Source organism: Stegostoma tigrinum, chromosome 34 (assembly GCF_030684315.1).
Source record: "Stegostoma tigrinum isolate sSteTig4 chromosome 34, sSteTig4.hap1, whole genome shotgun sequence".
NCBI classification, from domain to species: Eukaryota; Metazoa; Chordata; class Chondrichthyes; order Orectolobiformes; family Stegostomatidae; genus Stegostoma; species Stegostoma tigrinum.
In genome coordinates, this window is record NC_081387.1 from 11,457,536 (window position 1) to 11,478,558 (window position 21,023).

The 21,023-nt window shown below is 44.5% G+C and overlaps 1 protein-coding gene across 1 annotated transcript in view; it reads left to right on the forward strand.

Moving 5' to 3' along the window:
* Positions 1 to 16,765, forward strand: part of LOC125467687 (complement C4-like) — a 122,875-nt gene extending 106,110 nt beyond the window's left edge. The window contains exons 36-41 of the mRNA XM_059639607.1: positions 1,082 to 1,184; positions 2,563 to 2,652; positions 5,033 to 5,125; positions 10,550 to 10,633; positions 14,571 to 14,703; positions 15,440 to 16,765. Of these exons, the coding sequence (XP_059495590.1) occupies positions 1,082 to 1,184; positions 2,563 to 2,652; positions 5,033 to 5,125; positions 10,550 to 10,633; positions 14,571 to 14,703; positions 15,440 to 15,581 (645 nt within the window). The 3' untranslated portion in view covers positions 15,582 to 16,765. The remainder of the gene's footprint in view (positions 1 to 1,081; positions 1,185 to 2,562; positions 2,653 to 5,032; positions 5,126 to 10,549; positions 10,634 to 14,570; positions 14,704 to 15,439) is intronic.
* The last annotated feature ends 4,258 nt before the right edge of the window (positions 16,766 to 21,023 follow it).

The window sequence follows — 21,023 nt, forward strand, 5'->3', positions numbered from 1 at the left end:
AAAGGGATCCACAGAACAACTTTATCACGCAGAAGGTGGTGTGTGTATGGAATGAGCTGCCAGTGGAAGTGATGGAGGCTGGTACAATGACAACATTTAAAAGATGGATATATGAATAGAAAGGGTTTAGAGGATATGGGCCATATGCTGGCAAATGGGACTAGATTAATTTAGGATACCTGGTCAAGATGGCTGACTTGGACAGAAGGGTCTATTTCCCAGCTGTACATCTCTATGTTGTTATGACTCTCTGACTGTAGTTAAAAAATAAATAAAAGAAAGGAATTTTGAATTACTTAACTCTATTGGTAAGTTTAACAGAATAATAAATACAGTAACTATTACCAGCTAACTATTCCAATATAATAAAATCCCATAAACATACCCTTTATCAAAAAAAAACGGAAAATTCCGACACAGATTCTCACGTAGAGTTCTCCACTCGAGGAGGAAAAAACATCAAGAGAAAATTCAGAGAGAGTAGCAGCCAGCAGGCATTTGCTGAAACATCCAACTCTGTTGAGACCCTAATAGGTTCTGATAATCCTGAGGTAACAAACCCGAGAAATCCTAACCTTTGACAGCTGGCCACACACATTCAGGCAGTTTAAAGCAAGAAGCCCAGAGCCTCCCAAACTGTTTACTCAAGTGATTTTAACTAGCCAGCTTGTTACCTCCGCCTTACAACCTCACTGCAAAAAGCAACCAGGACAAAATAACCTCTTAAATTGACAGCATCGTCAATATGTACACAGAGGACCTGTTCACTGTGAGCTCAAAAGACAATCCCATATTGCTTGTACACATAATGCTGGACAACTTCAGATTTATTCAGCAAATGTGGTCCAATCCCAGAATCACATTAAACCCTGCTATGAGTATTGTACAGGATGGCTGGGTGTAGTCAGTGCCCTGTTTGCTGTGATAACCTGAATGGGTATTGCTTTTGGATTTCTGGCGTAACACTGGCACTGAAATACGGGCCCTGCATTACTCACCTGTGTGTTTGCAATGTTTGTTTTTTGTGTATTTTACATGTATCTATTTGTGACCATGCAATTGTGATTGACCCACCCTCCAGGTCACTGAGCACAGAGAATGTATCGTGTTTGCCGCAAAGCAAATCATTCCCATCGGATTAATACAGCCGGCAAGTGCGACACTCTACGACTATTACAATCCAAGTGAGTCGAGACTCCACTGCAATGCAGCAGCTGCTGGGATTTAATGCAGAAGGGTTGCAGGTTTCCTGAAGGTGGTGGTTCAGGGATTGTCTGGCTTCCCTTTTAAATGCTGTGTTGTTACAGGAGGCTGACTTGAAATGCACATGGACAGTGGGTGAGAGTGAATAATATTACCCTGTTACCCATGTTACTCATTACAGGAGCTGGCTTCAAGATGCAGGAATCAGGTCACCTCGATGTTATAAAAAGAAACTATTTCAGTGTGATTAGTCCGTTGACTGAGAAGCAGAAATTTGCAGAATCCCAACAGTGTGAAAGCAGGCCATTCAGCCCATTAAGTTCACACCAACCCTCTGAAGAGCATCCCACTCATCTCCCTCCCTATCTCTGTAACCCTGCATTTCCCATGGCCAACCCACCATGGGTCTGCACATCGCTAAATACTATGGGTAATTTAACGTGGCCAATCCACTCTAACCTGCACATCTTTGGACTGTGGGAGGAAACTGAAGCACCCAGAGGAAACCTGCACAGGCTCTGCGAAAATGTGCAAGCATCACACAGACAGTCACCTGAGGGTGGAATCGAACCCAATTCCCTGGTGTGGTGACTTTCTCTCTCTCTCTCAGTCTTTTTATCTGTCTTTTCTTTCTCTCTCTCCTTCTCTCTCTTTCTCTTTCTTTCTCTCTTGTTCTCTCTGTTTTATTCTGTGTCTTTCTTTCTGTCTCTTTCTTTTTGTCTCCTTCACACTCTTTCTCTCACTTTCTCTCTCTCTGTCTCACTTTCTCTCTCCCTCTGTCTTTCTCTGTCTCTCTGTCCTCTCTCTCTCTCTCTCTCATTTTTCTCTTTATCTTTTCCCCCTCTATCTCCTATTTCATGCTTTCTTTCTTTCTCTTTCTCTTTGTCTTACGCAATTGTCTCTCTCTGTCTCTCTTTCTCCCCCTCTTGTCTCATATCACCCTTTCATTGTTTGCACATCATTATGATCTGTGCCTTCTTATTCTTTATGTCTTTTACAAGCAGGAACAGCTTCTCCTTATTTACTCCATCCAGCCCTCTCGTGATTTTGAAGACCTCTATTAAGTCTCTCCTTGGCCACCTTCTCTCATTCATCTCTCTTTTTCTCTCTCTCACATCTTTCCCTGTCTTTCTCTCTTGTCTCTTTCTTTCTCTGTCTCTCTTTCTATCTGTCTGCCTCTCTCTTTTTCTCTGTCTCCCCGCTGGCACCTAGGCCAGTCTTTCTCTGTCTATGCAGGTATATACGTCATTATTGGCAGAGATGGAAGCTCACAATGTCCAAATAATATTATTCTACATGAGACAGCAATAGCATTATTCCATGTCATGCTCTTCTCATGATTGAATGCTTCGGTTGCAGGTACAAAATGCACTATATTTTATAATGCTCCAGAACAAAACACCATTGCTTTGAAGCTTTGCCAACATGATGTTTGCCAGTGTGCTGAAGGTAGGTCCCAGCGACATATAATGGAAAATCCAAAGATACATTCTCTGGGCTTCTGTCTCAGAATTGCCTGTTCTTTAGCATTGTGCAAGAAGGGGTAGGGGCTTGTTAATTCACCTGAGTTTTTACTTTGACCCTCAACCAATGACAAGGCGACAATAGAAACTGCCGATGCTGGAGAATCTGAGATAACGAGGTGCAGAGCTGGATGAACACAGCAGGTCAAGCAGCATCAGAGGACCAGGAAAGCTGATGTTCCTTCTCCAGAAATGGGGGATGGGAAGGGGATTCTGAAATAAATATGTAGAGAGGGGGAGGCAGATAGAAGATGGATAAAGGAGAAGATAGGTGGAGAGGAGACAGACAGGTCAAAGAGGCAGGGATGGAGCCAGTAAAGGTGAGTGTAGGTGGGGAGTTGGGGGGGATAGGTCAGTCCAGGGAGGACGGACAGGTCAAGGGTGTTGGATGAGGTTAGGAGGTAGGAGGTGGGGGTGGAGCTTGAGGTGGGAGGAGGGGATAGGTGGGAGGAAGGACATGTTAGGGAGGCGGGGACGAGTTGGGCTGGTTTTGGGATGCGGTTGGAGGAGAGGAGATTTTGAAGCTTGAGAAGTCCACATTGATACCATTGGGCTGCAGGGTTCCCAAGCGGAATATGAGTTGCTGTTCCTGCAACCTTCGGGTAGCATCATAGTGGCACTGCAGGAGGCCCAGGATGGACATGCAACAGATGTTCACATGCAGATCTGCTAATGTGGTATACTGTATCCGCTGTTCCCGTTGTGGCCTCCTCTACATCGGGGAAACCAATCGGAGGTTTGGGAACTACTTTGCGGAACACCTGCCCTTGCTTTGCGACAAACATCTACACCTCCTAGTCGCGAATCATTTCAACTCCCCCTCTCACACGTTGGAAGACAAGTCCATCCTGGGCCTCCTGCATTGCCACAATGAAGCCACCTGAAGCAGGAACAGCAATTCATATTTTGCGGAACCCTGCAGCCCAATGGTATCAATGTGGACTTCACAAGCTTCAAAATCTCCCCTCTCCAGACCGCTTCCCAAAATCAGGCCAAATCATCCCGCCTTCCTACCCTGTCCTTCTTCCCACCTATACACTCATCCCACCTCAAGCCCCACCCCCATCTCCTACCCACTAACCTCATCCTGCCCCCTTGACCTGTCCGTTCTCCATGGACTGACCTAGCGCCTCCCTAACTCCCTACCTTCACTCACCTTTACTGACTCCAACCCTGCCTCTTTGACATGTCTGTCTCCTCTCCACCTATCTTCTCCTTTATCCATCTTCTATCCGCCTCCCTCTCTCTCCATATTTATTTCAGAATCCCCTTCCCCTCCCCCATTTCTGAAGAAGGTTCTAGACCCGAAACGTCAGCCTTCCTGCTGCTCTGATGCTGCTTGGCCTGCTGTGTTCATCCAGCTCTGTGTGCCTTGTTATAGCAATGATAAGGGGTGGCTCTTCTGCTGTTGGGTTGTGCATTTTGCCTGAGGGCTCAGACTTTGTCAGGCATTTGATTTAGAGCTTAGAGCATTGGCATTTTTTTTTTCTAATCTTAATGCTCATGTTCTGAGCCTGAATAAATTATGTCCCTCTGTGTGCTACAGAACAGGAAAGGATACTTTGTCGCATTGCATTTAGAAAATGCAGCTTGACAGTACAGCCTCAGACCTAGAGAACTAACGGCAAGTGTTAAACCCCCACCCGCTGGGAGCAGATTCTGCTAAATACTGCACCTATATAATCTTACTCCTTTGCTCTATAGAGTTTCCATTATTGAAATAAAGCATATGTTATTTAAGAGACCATCAAAATCTCTAAAATCTCCATTTCCCCCTCTTATGGTGGATGCTGTCTAATGGCTGTTTTGTCTTTTTCACTGTCTCGTGGGGAAGCTTTCTTTAATGTTGGAAATGAACAAGCAATATGCAATTTTGCCACAATCACTGAGGGTCACAGGGCTGCTTTCCAATTTAGAGAGACCGAGAGAGGCAGCTGGTGCTGGATTTAACCCAAGGGTCACTGCAACAGGGAAGGTATAGAAAGCCGGACTGTGCGGTGACCTCAGCTGGTGTCAGAATCAAACCCACACTTTAGGCATCCCCCACCGTATTGCAGACTACCTGCATGACTAGCTGAGCTGACTGCCCCCTTAATCATCGCAATAGCCAAGAGACTAATTGAGCATTCTGATTCGGAGCAGCAATTGGTTTATTTTAGGTCAGTATTTTTCATGTACTCAAACAGAATTTAAAAGGACTGGAGAGTGACCTTTGCCCATTCATTCGTTGCAAAAATCACCGTGGGTTGTGTCCGTGAGTCTGTTTGCTCTGTCCTTCTGTCTCTCACTCTGACTCTCACTCTCAGGTCGTTGCCCTCGCATGAAGAAAACATTTTCTACAGAATTGGCAGAAGACGCGCGGGTGCGGTTTGCCTGCTACAGCCCCATTGTGGACTATGGTAAAAAAGAAACATTCCTGATTGCTCTGTTTGTAATACTTGGCTTTTGAGTGGGCACGTGCATAACTTCTCAGCTCTTCCTTGCTCTGAAGCACCACCAACAATGTATAGAAATGCACCTGGTAGCCAGCCAATAATTGATGCCAATGAAGTAATTTCAGTAAACTGAGACGTGCAAGTGAATGAGGGACACTCCTGTTGAACATTTGGACAGTTCTCACTGTTAACAGAATCACATGGCATCACAGAATTGTTGTGTTTCAGAAGGAAGCCATTCAGCCCATCATGTCTGCAATAGTTCTATCCCCAAGTGCTACTCCCCTGGCCTTTTCCCATATTTCTGCAAACTATTCCAATGCAGATAACCATTCGATGCCTCTCCTGAATATTTCCCTTGAACCATCCTCTGCCATATTTCCAGGCAGTGCTTTCCAAACCCATTCCTCACCACTCGCTGTGTGAAAAGTTTTTTTTTCCTCACATTACTCTTTCTTTGGTTGCATATCATCATGATCTACGCCATTCAGTTCCTTTTATCTTTTACAAGCGGGAACATTTTTTCCTTATCTACTCCATCCAGCCCCCTCATGATTTTGGAGACCTCTATTAAATCTCCCCTCAGCTGCTGTCTCTCCAAGGAGAAGAGTCCCAATTTCTTCGATCTATCCTCAGAAATGAAGCTTCTCATTGCTGAGGCCATTCTTGTAAATTGTTTCTGCACTGTCTCCAATACGTTCACATCTTTTCAATGATGCGGGCACCCAGAACTGTACTCCAGAATACAATACTCCAGCTGAGCTCAAACAAGTGCTTTGTGCAAGTTTAATAGTATCTCCTTACTTTTGTACTCTATGCCCTTGTTAATAAAACCAATTATGTTTTACACTCTCTCCAACAGGCCTGCCACCATCAATGATCTGTGCATTTGTGTCATTGCAATTGTAACTGACATTTTGTCTTTGCAAAACCATAACAATTAGTTAGCAAGACACAACTTATTAAATTGACTTATTTTGCAAGCAAGATAACAATTGCTCATTAACGTCATGACTGACAAACCACTGCAAGTGGCAAGTGCCCTGGAGCCTTTGCTTTCCAAACTGAAGCTTTCTCAAGCACAACCCTTCTCTCAAAACGCTGGCACCGCCCGTTGAATCGAGACAGGCTGGTAATTGTACCCAAAGGTCAGTTTTCAAAGTCAGGGAGATGGAATGATTCAGTCCATTATTAGCAGTAAGTGTGAGACAGTTTACCACCAAGGTCAAACGTAGACCACTAACCTTTAAGCATTATTTTATTTACACATTGATCAGCAGTGGTGCAGGATAGGAGCATTATTTTGCTTAGCCGAGTAAATTAGGGCCAAATTTTAACTGCGCAAGCTAGTGGGGTTTGAGTAGCTTAAAAAAAATTGCCCAAGGCAAGTAAAGACTTTCAAAGAATTCATTTCACAATATGCTGACACACAAGGGCCACAGTGGACTTTATTTCAGAAATCGGACAGATCATGGAAAGATTTTTTTAATTAGATTTGATTTTTTAATTGTCACATGTACCTCGGTACAGTGAAGAGTTCTATTTTGAGTGCAGTAGAGGAAGTCATACCATAAAGTGTGCATTAGGGTAATAGAACAGAGTGAGGAATACAATGTTACAGCTACAGAGAAGGTGTACAATGAGTGAGATCAATGTTAAATTTAAAATTTTGAGAGGTCAATTCAGAAGTCTATTAACAGTGGGAAGAAGCTGTTCTCGAACCTGTTGGCACTTGTTTTTAAGCTTTTGTATCTTGTGCCCAATGGAAGAGGTTGGAAGAGATTATAACCAGGGTGGGAAGGGTCTTAGATGATATTGCCTGCCTTCCTGAGGCAGCAAGAAGAGCTAATGGAGTCAATGGATGGGAGGTTCTCTCCGTGATGGACTGGGCTGTGTTCATAACTCACTAGTTTTTTACAGTCCTGGGCAAAACAGTTGCCATACTGAGCCAAGATGCATCCTGATGTCCCCAGGTAGAAATAAACAATTCTTCTGTTCAGAAGTAGTACAGTTTTTGCCTCTACCACCCCTTCAGACAGCAAATTTCAGGTTCTAACATTTCCTCATTTCCCCTCTGGCCCTACTTGCAAACACTTTAAATCGACTTCCCCTGGTTTTTGGCCACTCTGCTGAGGTCAATGAGCCATTATATTCTCTCCATATAGCCCCCTTCTAGTTTGAAACAACTTAAAATGTACCACAGTTCAGTTTGCTCTTTTCGAGATGCAACGACAACAGTTGATTCAATCTTTCATCCATGGGCCATTGTTTGTCTAATTCTGGGTGACATAGTAGCTCAATGGTTAGCACTGCTGTCTCACAGCACTGGGGTCCTCGGTTTGATTCCACCCCTGGGCGACTGTCTGTGTGTAGTTTGTACATTCTCCCTGTGTCACTGTAGGCTTCCTCCTACAGTCCAAAGATGTGTAGGCTTGGGTGCCTTGGCCATGCCAAATTGCACATAGCGTTCAGGATGTGCAGACCAGATGGGTTAGCCATGGGGGAATGCAGAGTTACAAGGTTAGGGTTGGGGGGGGCGTCGCTCTGGGTGGGATGCCCTTCGGACAGTCAATGGGCTGAATGGCCTGCTCCCACATTGTATGGATTATATAATTGTGATGAGCTCTTCTGCGCCCTCCCCATTGCAGTCCCATCTTGCTTCCAATGAAAGCCTCAAACTGGGTACAAGCTGACCAATGATCTATCATAATGTTAATCTTGGCTAATAAAGGAAAGTATATCCTACGCCATCTTAGCCACCTTGTATCAAATTGCCCTAGTACCCGTGAGTCTTTGGGGGCCATAGAGTTCGAGGTCCCTCCGATCATCCACACTGCTCATTATTGTATTTTGTATACTCCTTGTTTAGTTTCTCAAAACTTCCCCCAAGATGGGTTCCGTTTTTCACTTCCCTGCCCAATTCATCAAACCAATTCATCAAAGCTTCCTCCTCACTGCCAGCCATGTGGTAAATGTTTGTAGTATCTCCAAACTCTGTCATCAACACTTGCCTGCAATTGAATCTAAATCATGAATACATTCTAGCGAGCGCTGGCAAAAGAACGGTCTTTAGCTCTTTTTCCCATGATGCTTCACATTGAGAGCCATCTTTGTGGCTGATGTTTCTGTCAGTAATAATTTGCCGCTGGAAGCAACAGTGTAAGGAGCCAGAATGGAAATCAGACCCAGGCTCTTGGGGTCATTCTGCAATACAAAACAAACATCTAGCCAACAAAAGCTCAGCGGCCCCCGAAAATGCTGGTATATCCTACCAACAGCGAGGGATTGCGAGCTGAGCCTGCAAACAGCCTTCCAGTGACAAAAAATTACTGGCAAGCATTACTGCTTGCTCCCTCTCACTAACTCAATTTGGGATTCAGTTTCTTCCTGGGAGTGAAGGACTTTTTAATTTTTTTGAAGTTTGCCAAGTAGATCAGAGTCTACACTTCTGTCTAGATGTCTATATAGACTGCATTCACTGCACCGCCCAAATCTTGTCACCTCCTTAATTATAAAAATAAAACAAAGTTAGTGAAAAGTGAGCTTCCATTGTCAAATGCATGCACTTTTCATTGGTTCACTAATACATTACTAAGTGAGCCTTTATTCTCTGAATTGAATTTAATGCATTTTGCCCGCAACAGAAGATAAAGTAATTGGCCATAAGACAGTCGGACATGAATTGCACTGAGCATATCTATTTTAAACATTCAAAATCTTCTCTAATATCTCCAGCAGCACTTATTCAAGGAAAATTAAGCTTTTCGTTGTGTAGGGCCAGCTCAAAAGGCAAGCATTCACCATCCATGAGAAGATAAAACCACCTTCTTGAACCAGTTTGTGTGGTGTAGTTACACTCATGGTGCCCATCAGGAGGGGAGTTCCAGGATTTTCAGCCTGCCACCATGAAGGACCATCTTCCCTCGGAATGACCGGGTTGTCCAATGGGGAAAGGTTTGGACAGGCTCGCCTTGTATCCACCGGAGTTTCAAATAAATAGTGTGGAAGATTAGGAAGGATATTAATTTCTACCATTTGCTGTAAAGTCCTTAAAATCTATTCTAATGTAATGTTACTACAATTCTGTAACACAGCTGGTAGATTTTAGATTCCATGAATGACCCGGACACAACCACATCTTCAACCTATATTTAGTAATCTGTCTGTGTCACTCTATAAGCTGGTGTTATGTGATTTCTGACCTTGAACACCCCAGCCCAACACCGGTACCTCCACATCAGTTTTCCCTTGATATAAGACTCTACGCTTCAGGTGCAATTGTTTTAATGCTTTGAAACTTCTTTTGCTGTCTAAAGATTGGCTGTTTCCATCATTTATTGCTTTATCTTCCTTAATAATGCACTGGACTCAAAGTTTGGTCAAGGAATGCAACTAACTTTTCCCACTAACTTGTTGTTTGTCTTTCTAATTCTCCAACACTATAGTTTTAGTTTAGATTAGATTCCCTACAGTGTGGAAACAGGCCCTTTGGCCCAACAAGCCCACACCGCCCCTTGAAGCATCCCACCCAGACCCATCCCTCTAAAATCCACACGCCCCTGAACACTACAGGCAATTTAGCATGGCCGATCCACCTAAACTACACATCTTTGGACTGTGGGCAAAACTGTGTGAAACTGGAGCACCCAGAGGGAACCCAGGCAGATATGGGGAGAATGTGCAAACTCCGCACAGACAGTCGCCTGAGGCTGGAATCGAACCCAGGTCCCTGGTGCTGTGAGGCTGCAGTGCTAACCACTGAGCCACCGTGCCACCTAAGTAGACCTCTTCTACTTTTGACTAAATAACAATCTTGGGACTGTGGTAAAGTCAGAATGCCCTTTATTAAAATGCTTGGATGTTTGACGAAATAGAGCTGACGTGATTGAACTATTTTAAGATCCTGAAGCTGTCTTGACAGGACGGACTGTGGAAAAGACCCTTTCTCTTGCAGGGGAGCCTCGATCTAAGGGTCACTGGCTCAAAATTGGGGATCTCAAAAATTTTGGACAGCATGATGTTTCTTACTCCTATAAAGGGCTGTAAGTCTTTGAAATTCTCCTCCTCAAAAATTGGTGGAAACAGAGTCCATTTTTGTGTCTACGGGAGCAAATAGGTTCTTAATAAGCCGAAAGGAGAGGAGAATGAATATCAGCGTAGGTGAGAATGTGGAGTAATTCAATCAACAAAGGTTGATGGTTGAAAAGTCTTGAAGAGTTGCGTGACTCTTTGTTTAAAGCTTGCTATCCTGCACAGCACTTTTTATATCTTCTATTCCATGACAACTAAATTCTGTTCTGTATCCTACCCAATATTGTAGAGTTAAACACATTTCAAAACTTCAGAAGAAAGGCATTTCTAACCATCATTTTCCTCCATGTGTTCCAGCATTTGTTGCCAACGTGTTACAAATCGACACGATAGGGAGCTTCCAAGTTTACAAAGTTGCCATCACAAAGCGGATCAAACTTGGTAAGTAACAGGAGGGAACCAACGCTGCTCTAACAACAGTAGGTTCGACGTTGCCTTCCAATATTCCATGCGGAGCCTCACTGAATTTGAAGAAACTGGCCCATGCCAGACAAAGCAATATTGCAAACAGGAGGGGTTCCCTCACCAGCTCAGCGGCTGCCAGATGGAAAATACGGCAGATGCTGGAAACCTGAAACGCAGGCAATTGCTGGGGAAACTCAGCAGGTCTGGCAGTATCTGTGGAGCGAGGGAAGCAGAGTTAGCATTCCAAGTCCAGTACGACATATGAGTCTGAAGAGCTCTGAAGTACTGAAGAAGGGTCATACTCGAGTTGAAATGTGGACTTTGTGTCTCTCTCTGCAGATGTTGTCAGACCTGCTGGGTTTCTCCAGTACTCTCTCTGTTTGTTTCTACTAAGTGTTTACTGATTTTGTTTCAGATTCTGAGCAGCCATCATCTTTTGCTGCTCATCTCATTCAGCATGCTTTCAGACATCCAAAAGAATGTGCTGATTTATTCTTATTTGCATTGATACTTCTGTGCCCATTTGCAAAGTCCGTGTTTGAAACTCTCCTTGAGCCTGTCTTCCTGCATGAATTCAGCCACAGTGCAGCAGGGCCAGAGTCACACGTATCATAGAACCCCTATGCTGTGGAAGCAGGCCATTTGTCCCATCGAGTCAACACTGACCCTTCGAAGACCTTACCACCCTCCGACCACGTCCCTGTAACCGTGCATTTCCATGGCTAACCCACTTGGCCTGTACATCCCTGGACACTATGGAGTAATCGAGCATGGCAAATTCACCCAGCCCGCACATCTTCAGGCTCTGGGAGGAAACCCATGTAGACACAGGGAGAATGTGCAAACTCCACACAGACAGTCGCCCGAGGCTGGAATTGAACCTGGGTCCCTGTGGCTGTGAGGCAGCAGTGCTAACCACTGAGCCACCTGCTGCCATTTCCTTGGTATTCTTGATGTCACATTCTATCAAATGTGGAGATTCGTTCCCATTAGTGAACCAGATGGGTTTGTTCCTGACAATCGATGATGGTCTCATGGTCACCATTAATTCCAGAGCCTTTAGTGAAATCAAATTTCACCATCTTCCATGGCTGGATTCCAACTGGGGGTCTTCAGAATATTAGCTGGGTCTCTGAATCAACAGTTAAGCGATAATACCATGAGGCCGTTGCCTGGAGTGTGCCTTGTACACCCTTAATGATGGAGGGAATGACAGAGGGAGGTGAGTAGGGTGACAGACCAGTTAGGTGCTTTGCTCTGGTTGGTACTGGGAGACCTTGAGTGTATCTCCAGCTACCATTATCCTAGCAATGGGTGTTGGGTGTGTGGGAGAGTTTCGGTGGCTGCGTTCCAGAATGTCAACCAACAACGTTGCTTGAGGCAAATAAGAACACCTTTCACAGATGTACATGAAAACCCTCTAACCACTAATACCTGTGGTCAGCTGGGGGTTGCAGAGTTCTCCATGCAAGCTTCCCACAGGGGGGTGCCCGAGGCTGGGATCGAACCTAGGTCCCTGGGTGTTATGAGGCAGCAGTGCTAACCACTGTGCCAGTGCAGTGCCGACACTACAGCCAGTGTGGCCTGTATATCTCCTTCCACTAAAGTGAACCAACCAGGTTTTACAACAACTGGTGGCAGTTGCCATGGTCACCATTACTAAGGCTTCCATCCCCTTCTGGAATCTGAAAGCTTGTTGGCTGCCCTGGTGGGATTTGCACTTGCGTTTGCAAAGCACTGACCACAAGTGCAGTAACATGACTGGGGTATCACTGGTACTCACAAGGGTGCATCCTAGTCATGGACATTTTAACACAGAATGGCCAAGCTTCCACCTAGTGCAATATAAAGGCTGCATTTGAGATCAAATTTGAAAAATTGCAAGGAACTTGGTAAAATTTGCAACTTGAGTTTTCTTAAGATGATGTAAGAGAGCAGTAAACAATATATTTTGAATGAATTCTAAAGGAAGAAAACATGGATCATAACCTGATGTGATATTAAATTTAAAGTGAGTACAGGAGTTGGGACATGATGTTGGGGTTGTGCAGGACATTGGTGAGGCCTCTCCCAGAGTACCGTGTCCAGTTCTGGTCGTCCAGTTATAGGAAGGGTATTATGAAGTTGGAGAGGGTTCAGAAGATATTTACCAGGATGTTGCTGCATATGGAAGCTTTGAGTTATAAAGAAAGGCTGGGACTTCTTTCACTCTAGTGTAGGAGGTTGAAGGATGACCTTAGAGAAGTTAATTAAATAATGAGAGATATAGATAGAGATAATGGTTGGTGTCTTTTCCCTAGGATTGGGGATTTCAAGATTAGGGGGCAAATTTTTAAGGTGGAGAGGAGAGAGGTTTAACAAAAGAGATGTGGGGCAAATTTTTTTACCCAGAAGGCATGTGGAAGGAACTTCCTGAGGGAGTGGTGGGTGCAGGTACAGTTACAGCGTTTAAAAGACATTGGATATGTGCATGAATGGGAAACGTTTGGAGAGATATGGGCCTGGAGCAGGCAGGTGGGACTAGTTTCGTTTTGGATTGAAGGGTCTGTTTCTGTGCTGTATGATCACAGAAGCAGAAATTGCTGGAGAAGCTCAGCAGGTCAGGCAGCATCTGTGGAGAAAGAATAACATCGTTTCGAATCCGGTGACAACAGTATAAGGGTTGGCTCGGCTGCAGCTAGAATATTGTACTCTGTTCTGGAATCCGTGTTATAGGAGGGATATAATTGCACTGGAGAGGGTGCAGAGGAGATTTACCAGGATGTGCCCTGGGCTGGAAAGTTTTACATATGAAAGAGAGATAGCACAGACTGGAGAACAAGAGACTGAGAGGGGAACATGATTGAGATGTATAAGACTGAGTGGCATAGACAGGGTGGAAAGGAAAGAACTCCTTTGTTGAAGAAATCAGTGACTGGAGGCATAGATTTAAGGCAAGGGGTAGGATGTTTAGAGTGGATATGAGGAATTTATTTTTGGCAGAAGCTGGTGGGAATCTGGAACTCGGGATGGTATGGATAGTGGAGGCAGAAGATCCCATAATATTGAAGAAGTATTTAGATGTACCATTGCAATGCCTTTTATGAAGGGTATGGTCCAAATGCAGGAAAATGGGATTTTCTTTATAATTCATTCACCGGATGAGGGCATCACTGGCCAGGCAGCATTTATTGCCCATCCCTAATTGCCCAGAGGGCAGATAAGAGTCAACCACATTGTTGTGGGTCTGGAGTTTCCTTCCCTAAAGTGGCATTAATGACCGAGGTGTTTTTTTTTACCCTGACAATCGACAATAGTCACATGGTCATTGTTAGATTCTTAACTCCAATTTTTTTTAGCAATCAATGCACCATCTACCTTGGCAGGATTCAAACCAGTGTACCCGGCACATTGTCTGGGTCTCTGGAATTAGAATACTTAGGGGTTTTACTTTGACCAGCACAAGACTCAATGGGTTGAATTGCCTTTCTCTGGGTCATGGAGGCCTCTGTTACACTGCTTCAGAACTTATTCAAATTCTGAAGAAGAGTCAAACTGGACTTGAAATGTTAACTCTTTCTCTCTCTCTCTCTCTCTCTCTCTCTGTCTCTCTGTCTCTCTCAAGAGATGCTGAGTCTTTCCAGCATTTCCTGCTTTCATCGCAAGCCTCCTGTGTAAAGCAAAAAACAGTGGGTGCTTTAAAAGGGAGGAAGCCCAGAGAATGCTGGACAGCCTCAATGCCAGGCAGCATCTGTGGAGGGTGAAGGATTCAGACCGATAAGTGTTGGGCGACTACCGTCTGCAATTGCCCCACTGCGAATAAAGCACTCAAACCAGGTGCGGTTTAATTACAGCTTGATTTTTGTGGGCTTATCCCACAAAGCTAATGAAGATTGTGCATTCCTTCCCCCCCCCACCACCCCCTTTCAAATAGCCAGCGATGAGAGCATCCAGGTGAATGATATCCGGCACTTCCTCAAATCGACGGCGTGCCCTTTGAAACTGGAGCCTCTCAAATCTTACCTCTTCATGGGAAAGGACGGCCAGACCAAAGATGAAAATCACAAGTACGTGAGATTTCGATGACCTCGCTAAGTCATAACATAAAGCAAACACCTTCCCAAACCATGACCCCTATCTAGAGGGACAGGGAGTGGCAGATACAGGGGAACACCACCACCTGCCGGTTCCCCCCCGAAGCAACTCTCCATCCCAACTCGGAAATACATTACCGTTCCTTACCATCGCTGGGTCAAAACCCTGGAATTCCCTCCCCAATAGCATTGCGGGCCAACCCACAGCAGGTGGACTGCAGCGGTTCAAGAAGCTTATCACCACCTTCTCAAGGCGGCAACTAGGGACGGGCAATAAACACTGGGCCCAGTCAGTGATAACCACATCCCACAAATGAATAATTATTTTTGAAAGCGAGACTGGATTATATTAATATCGGCATGGATGAATTTGACTGAAGGGTATGTTTCCATGCAGCACAGGTCTGTAACTCTATATGATAGATCTGAGCGTCTCAAATTGGGTGGTGCCTCTAGAGTCACGCATTTTGACAGTGGTCGCAATGTGGCTACAAGCCAGATTATCTGGTATCTCAACCTTGCTGGTTGTGCACAAATTGGCTACCCACCTCCAAGCATTCGATGCTTGTGAATTTGCTACAAAGTGTCCTTGGCTGGCATTAGGGTGGGATGAGATGGTTCGAAAGTAATGTTCCCTTCTGTCTTTGTGTTTCCCTTCCTCCCATTCGCCCTGACCCCACTGCGCTCTGCCAACTGAACCCGACAACAGCACACAGTACATTCTGGATTCAAAGTCTTGGGTTGAAGAGATGCCGTCGCAAGAAAAATGCAAGGGCACGAGACAGAGAAGGGTCTGCAAGGAATTGGATCAGTTCATTGACGACCTTAAAACCACTGGATGTCAATTATAAAGAAGGGCGTTATGGACATTTATTTTGTCATGTAACCTGCCAAACCACTGCACGCTTCATTATAACGTTCTCCAGAATTTAAAAAATGCACTAAAAGCTCATCTCTGGAAGAAATGCCTGTATATCGACGTATTTGCAGCCCAGAATTGTCTTGCTTCAACCAATAATGCCCCCTGTCATAATTCTTAAACTTCATTGTGATCTCTTCCTTGTCTAATCTTCATTACCAAAAGAATCCAGCAGCGGGAGATTGTTAATCGTGTCACGATGGATCCTGTGTGGTACTGGCCAGGGGCTTTTGTTGCACGTAGAGTATCCAAACAGTGCAGGTATGTGTCAAAATGAGTGTCACGCAGACATCACCCACTAGGAAGAGGTTACTGAAGGATTTGGTGGGAGTCATAGAGCCATAAAGCGCAGGTACAGATGCTTTGATCCAACCAGTCCATGCCGAACATACATAATCCCAATCTAAACTAGTCCCACCTGCCTGCTCCTGGCTCATAGCCCTCCAAGCCTGTCATATTCACGTACCCATCCAAATGCCTTTTAAGTGTTGTAACTGTGCCGATATCCACCACATCCTCAGGAAGATAGTCCCACATGCAAACCAACCCCTTTGTAAAAGCGTTGCCCCTTCTCTCCTTTAAATCTCTCTCCTCTCACCTGAAAGAAGTGTCCCCTGGTCTTGAAATTCCCTTGGCCTAGGGAAAAGACAGCTACCATTTACTCAATCTATACCAATCTTTGTTTAATGAACTTCTAGAAGAACGCTCCAGTGAAAAAGTCCCAGCCTATTCAGCCTTTCTTTATAACTCAAACCTTCCATACCCAGCAGCATCCTGGTAAAACTCTTCTGAACCTTCCCAGCTTAAAAATATCCTTCCTACAATTGGGCGACCAGAACTGGACATGATATTCCAAAAGAGGCCTCACCAATGTTATATATAACCTCAACATGACTTCCCAGCTCCTATGCTCCCATTAAATTTTAACGGTACATTAGGTTATGATCCATGTTTTCTTCCTTAGAAATCATTCAAAATTTATTGTTTATCGCGTTCTTCCACTGTCTTAGAAAAATCAAGCTGCAAATATTATCGAGTTCATCATAATTTTTCAAACTAGATCTCAAATGCAGACTTTATATTGCACTAGGTGGAAGCTTGACCATTCTTTTCCCTAGGGTAGGGGATTTTAAGACTGTTGATGTTTAGTAGTTAAATAATATATTATTTTATTACGTATTTCAACAAAGTAATGTCTTTTTTTGTTCATGTTTTAACAATGTTGTAAGAATAAGGTGCATTTTGCTTAAAGCCTAGTAGCTTTAAGGTGAGAGGGGAAAGATTTAAAAAAGACACGAGGAGCAAATTTTTTTATGACGTGTGGAATGAACCTCCTGAGGAAGAGGTGGATGTGTTTACAATTACGTTTAGAAGACATTTGGATAAGTACATGAATAGGAACGGTTTGGAGGGAGATGGGCCAGCGGCAAGCTTGTGGGACTAGTTTAATTTGGGATTGTGTTCAGAGTGGACTGGTTGGACTGAAGGGTCTGTTTCTGAGCTGTATGAATCTATAGCCTGACTATTGACACTTAAAAGGATAAATTCTTTGAACCTTTTATTTCTTTATAAAGATACAAGGCATTGCTAATTTGTGATTATTCATAATGCAGTACACCCCAGTTACTTTAACAATGGTCCAAGTGTCTGAGGTGCCTCACTACATTTACAATTATAGACGACTTTGTCCATATACATTTACATCTCATGACAAAAATTTCCTAGTGCCTATAGTGCATTTACACAGCCAAAGCAGTGAATGTAAGGTCCACAGACTGTAACGTCTTCCCATTGAGCATTCTTAAGTAATGCTGCAAGCTTCAGTGTAACCTTAAACACATAGCCATGAACTTTGGAGTGAGCCAGTGGACAACAACCAGCCCAGGAGGCTTTCTAGCAGAGGTTTCAAGCAGAGGAAAGGGTTTATTTCAAGGAGCTGCTGGTCCTCCATTAGAGTTAATGGTAGCCTCATTGTAAGCCTTTGGAAACAGTTCATTGATCACTGAGCACGGTTTGTGATGACATTCAAGATAGAATCCCACAAATTCATTGCCCTCTTTGCTTGCACGTAACCTAGAATCACCAATATTATGGGCCAGACCAAACACCCTCAAGATATAATCAAGGAGATAGCCTGGACCATAACTTTTATTTTGCTTAAAAGGAAGTGTGAGGTGCTGCATTCCAGATGTCATTCAATTGTTCCACTACTAGGCTTTAAGCAAAATGCACCTTGTTCTTACAACATTGTTAAAATAAGAACAAAAATAAATGATGTAACTCTGTTGAAATATGTAATAAAATAATATATTATTTAACTACTAATCATCTTCAGTTCCAAAATAGTAGCAGCCCATAGCCCTTGGCAAAGGCAAGTTCAGCAAAACAGATTTTCCACACATGCTATCTCCCTTCCAGTCCAGGAGAGAGGAATACCAAAAGAAATTATCTAGCTTCAGAGAGAGGGCTCAAACTTTTTGCTGTAGAAGAGAGAAAGCTGCATTGGTTAGCTTCAATAGCCAAACTCCAACTGAAAGCAAAATTAAAACCCTGAGCCTGTGTGAGGCTGACTGCACCCACTCATGCTTTTTTTTTGCCTACTCAGGGAGTTCAATGCCCTTGACCGACTGCCACTTTGGCAATATCTCTCTGCAAGAGAAACAATGCAGAACAAATCTCTCTTAAAGGCACAGTCCCATCACAAGCGACTCTTCTCTACCACAATGGGCAGTGTGCTATGTGTATAAGCCTCCAGGATTGACTGTCAATTGTTTGCTTCGGCAACATCCAACGCGATCCTTCATTTCCTTTTCCTGAGAAGGTTATGTGTGATGTGAACCATGGCCTGTTCAGGTGGTGGTCAATGTGCTTTTCAATTGGATCCTTAATGTTTCACAAGGAAAAGGGCCAGTATGAGCTGGTCCAAATGAATGCCGAGTTGCACAGAAAACAAACATGGGCGAAACATCAATGGTAGTCTGGTGAGCAAGGTTGAATCACATGGAATACAGGGCGAACTACCATTTGGAATCAGAACTGGCTCGAAGGTAGAAGACAGGGGGTGCTGGTGGGAATGGGGGTGTTGTTTCTCAGACTGGAGGCCTGAGATTAGCAGTGTGCAACAAGGATTGGTGCTGGATCACTGCTTTCCATCATGTATGCAAATATTTTGGAGGGTTTGAGCTATGGGGACAGGCTGAGTAGTTTGGAGCTATTTTTCCTGGAGCATCAGAGGCTGAGGGGTGAACTTATGGAGGTTTATATGGATAGGAAGAATAGCCATCCCTAAGTGATGGACGGCACAGGTTTAAGATGCGAGGGGAAAGATTTAAAAGGAACTTAAAGGGTAATATTTTCATGCAAGCACTCGTATGGGATGAGCTTCCAGAGGAAGTGGTGGAGGCTGGTACAGTTGCAACATTTAGAAGGCATCTGGATGCGTATATGAATAGGAAGGGATAGGGGCCAAATGCTGGCAAATGGGACTAGATTTACTTAGGATGGACCGAACGGTTTGTTTCTGTGCTGTACATCTCTATGACACTATAACTCTAAATGGAACCTCAGCAGGTAGTGATACTTGGTTGCTGTGATCACTGGGATGTGGGGTAGGGGCATTTACATAGCACTTGATGCAGCCACACACAAAGGTGACCCCCGGGGTGAGGGTGAAAATAGGTCCATTTTTGTCCCAATTATCTGGTGATTCATCTGTAATGTCCCTGCGGATACAGTCCGTCTTATGATGAGCACATGAACTGGAAGGTGACTCAGCCAATAACCGCAGAAGCTCACCTACAAGCTGAGTTTTTAACTGATCTTCGGTTACATGCTCCTCCCATTTCCATACCTCCCAACTTCTCTGACACAATCCCCAGCACCTACAGCTAAATTGACCCAACAAATGAAGAGAATAAATGGGCGAACAGTCCAGAGGACAGGAACTAGCTGACTGTGTGACTTCCTTCATCTCCCCCGGGTACCTTGAACTGAGGAAAGCTGCCTCTTGGCCTGTGCACCTGCTAGCGGATCTGATCAGAAAGCTGCAATGTTCCCCAGGAACAGGAAGATTTTGGCCTCACCATCTCTGCTGCAGGGGATTTTCGTTCCATATATGCCCACGTCCTGCTGACAGACTTTGCAAATATATCAAATGGGGATAGGGAAGGGGCCAGATAACCCACCATTCTCTGGATTTGATCCGCCAGCGGTTTCCTCCATTTCCACACCTTGGGACTGAACTGTTGATGCTCACATAGAACAATTCCAGCTGACTATCGGTTTTCTCCCCAAACACAAACACGGAGCACGTTTGTTATCAAAGTGCGCAATGTGATGAGGCAGATATCCATGAGAGGCACAAGGTTCTGAGACATCTGCCTGCCAGATACAGTGTCGATCTGAGCAGCATGCATTACCAACCCCGAACTGGACTTAAGCAACTTGGTCAGAATTTATATTTGCATGGAGCAATGAAATTCACCTTCCGGTTTGGATTTCTTCCCAGTCTCCCTTCATCTTGTGACAGTTCCTTTCCCCAAGGACTTGACAAACAACCAGCCAGACTGTCATACATTTCCAGCACCAAGTTTGATACAACCTGACTGACAAGAGATCACCTCTCGGTGCTATGCTTAACTTGAAGAACTTCGTATTTTGTCATTTCACCCAGAGGTAACAGCTGGTCCAGAGGTTTCCACATACCATTGTGTTGGATGCGGGCGCAAGGTTGGGAAGGTTGTGTTATCTGCAGCAAAAGATTCATTGATCCTGAATGTGTCAAGCTGCAATTGCGTTAGCAAACAATCTCCTTCAGGGTGCTAAACAGCAGACAAGATTCGAGAAGAAGAAACAAAAGAGCCCATCATCCTACTCTTCACTGAGTAGCCTGGAGGATGATCTTAGAGGCCTCTGCAGAGAAATGTGGAGCCTGTCGCCTCTTCACTTGTTGGAGATCCTCCCCGACCATCTTGTGAACATTTGACAGACTCTAATTTTTCCATCCCCTGGTGTTGGCACCTAACAAGAGACGGTCAACTGGAGAACTGGAACATTCACGGAACGTGGTGCTCCAATGTTGGTAATGTTTAATTCTGCCTGGTCGTAAGACAAGAGCTGCTACAAGATTCACAGTAGAGCTCCCAGAGCTGGGTGATCCAAATAAGTTCAAAGATCAGTGGTCAGCAGTCCAAAGGTCAGAGACAGATTGTGTCAAGCAGTGGGCAGCAGGAACTAAAGGCCCTGAGGCATCTGTTGTTGTCTGCTCTGAGCAGATAGAACAGTGTGTGTGTGTGTGTGTGTGTGTCTGTGCGTGTGTGTGTGTCTGTGAGAGCCTGGGTGTGTGTGTGTGTGTGTGTGTCTGTCTGTGTGTGTG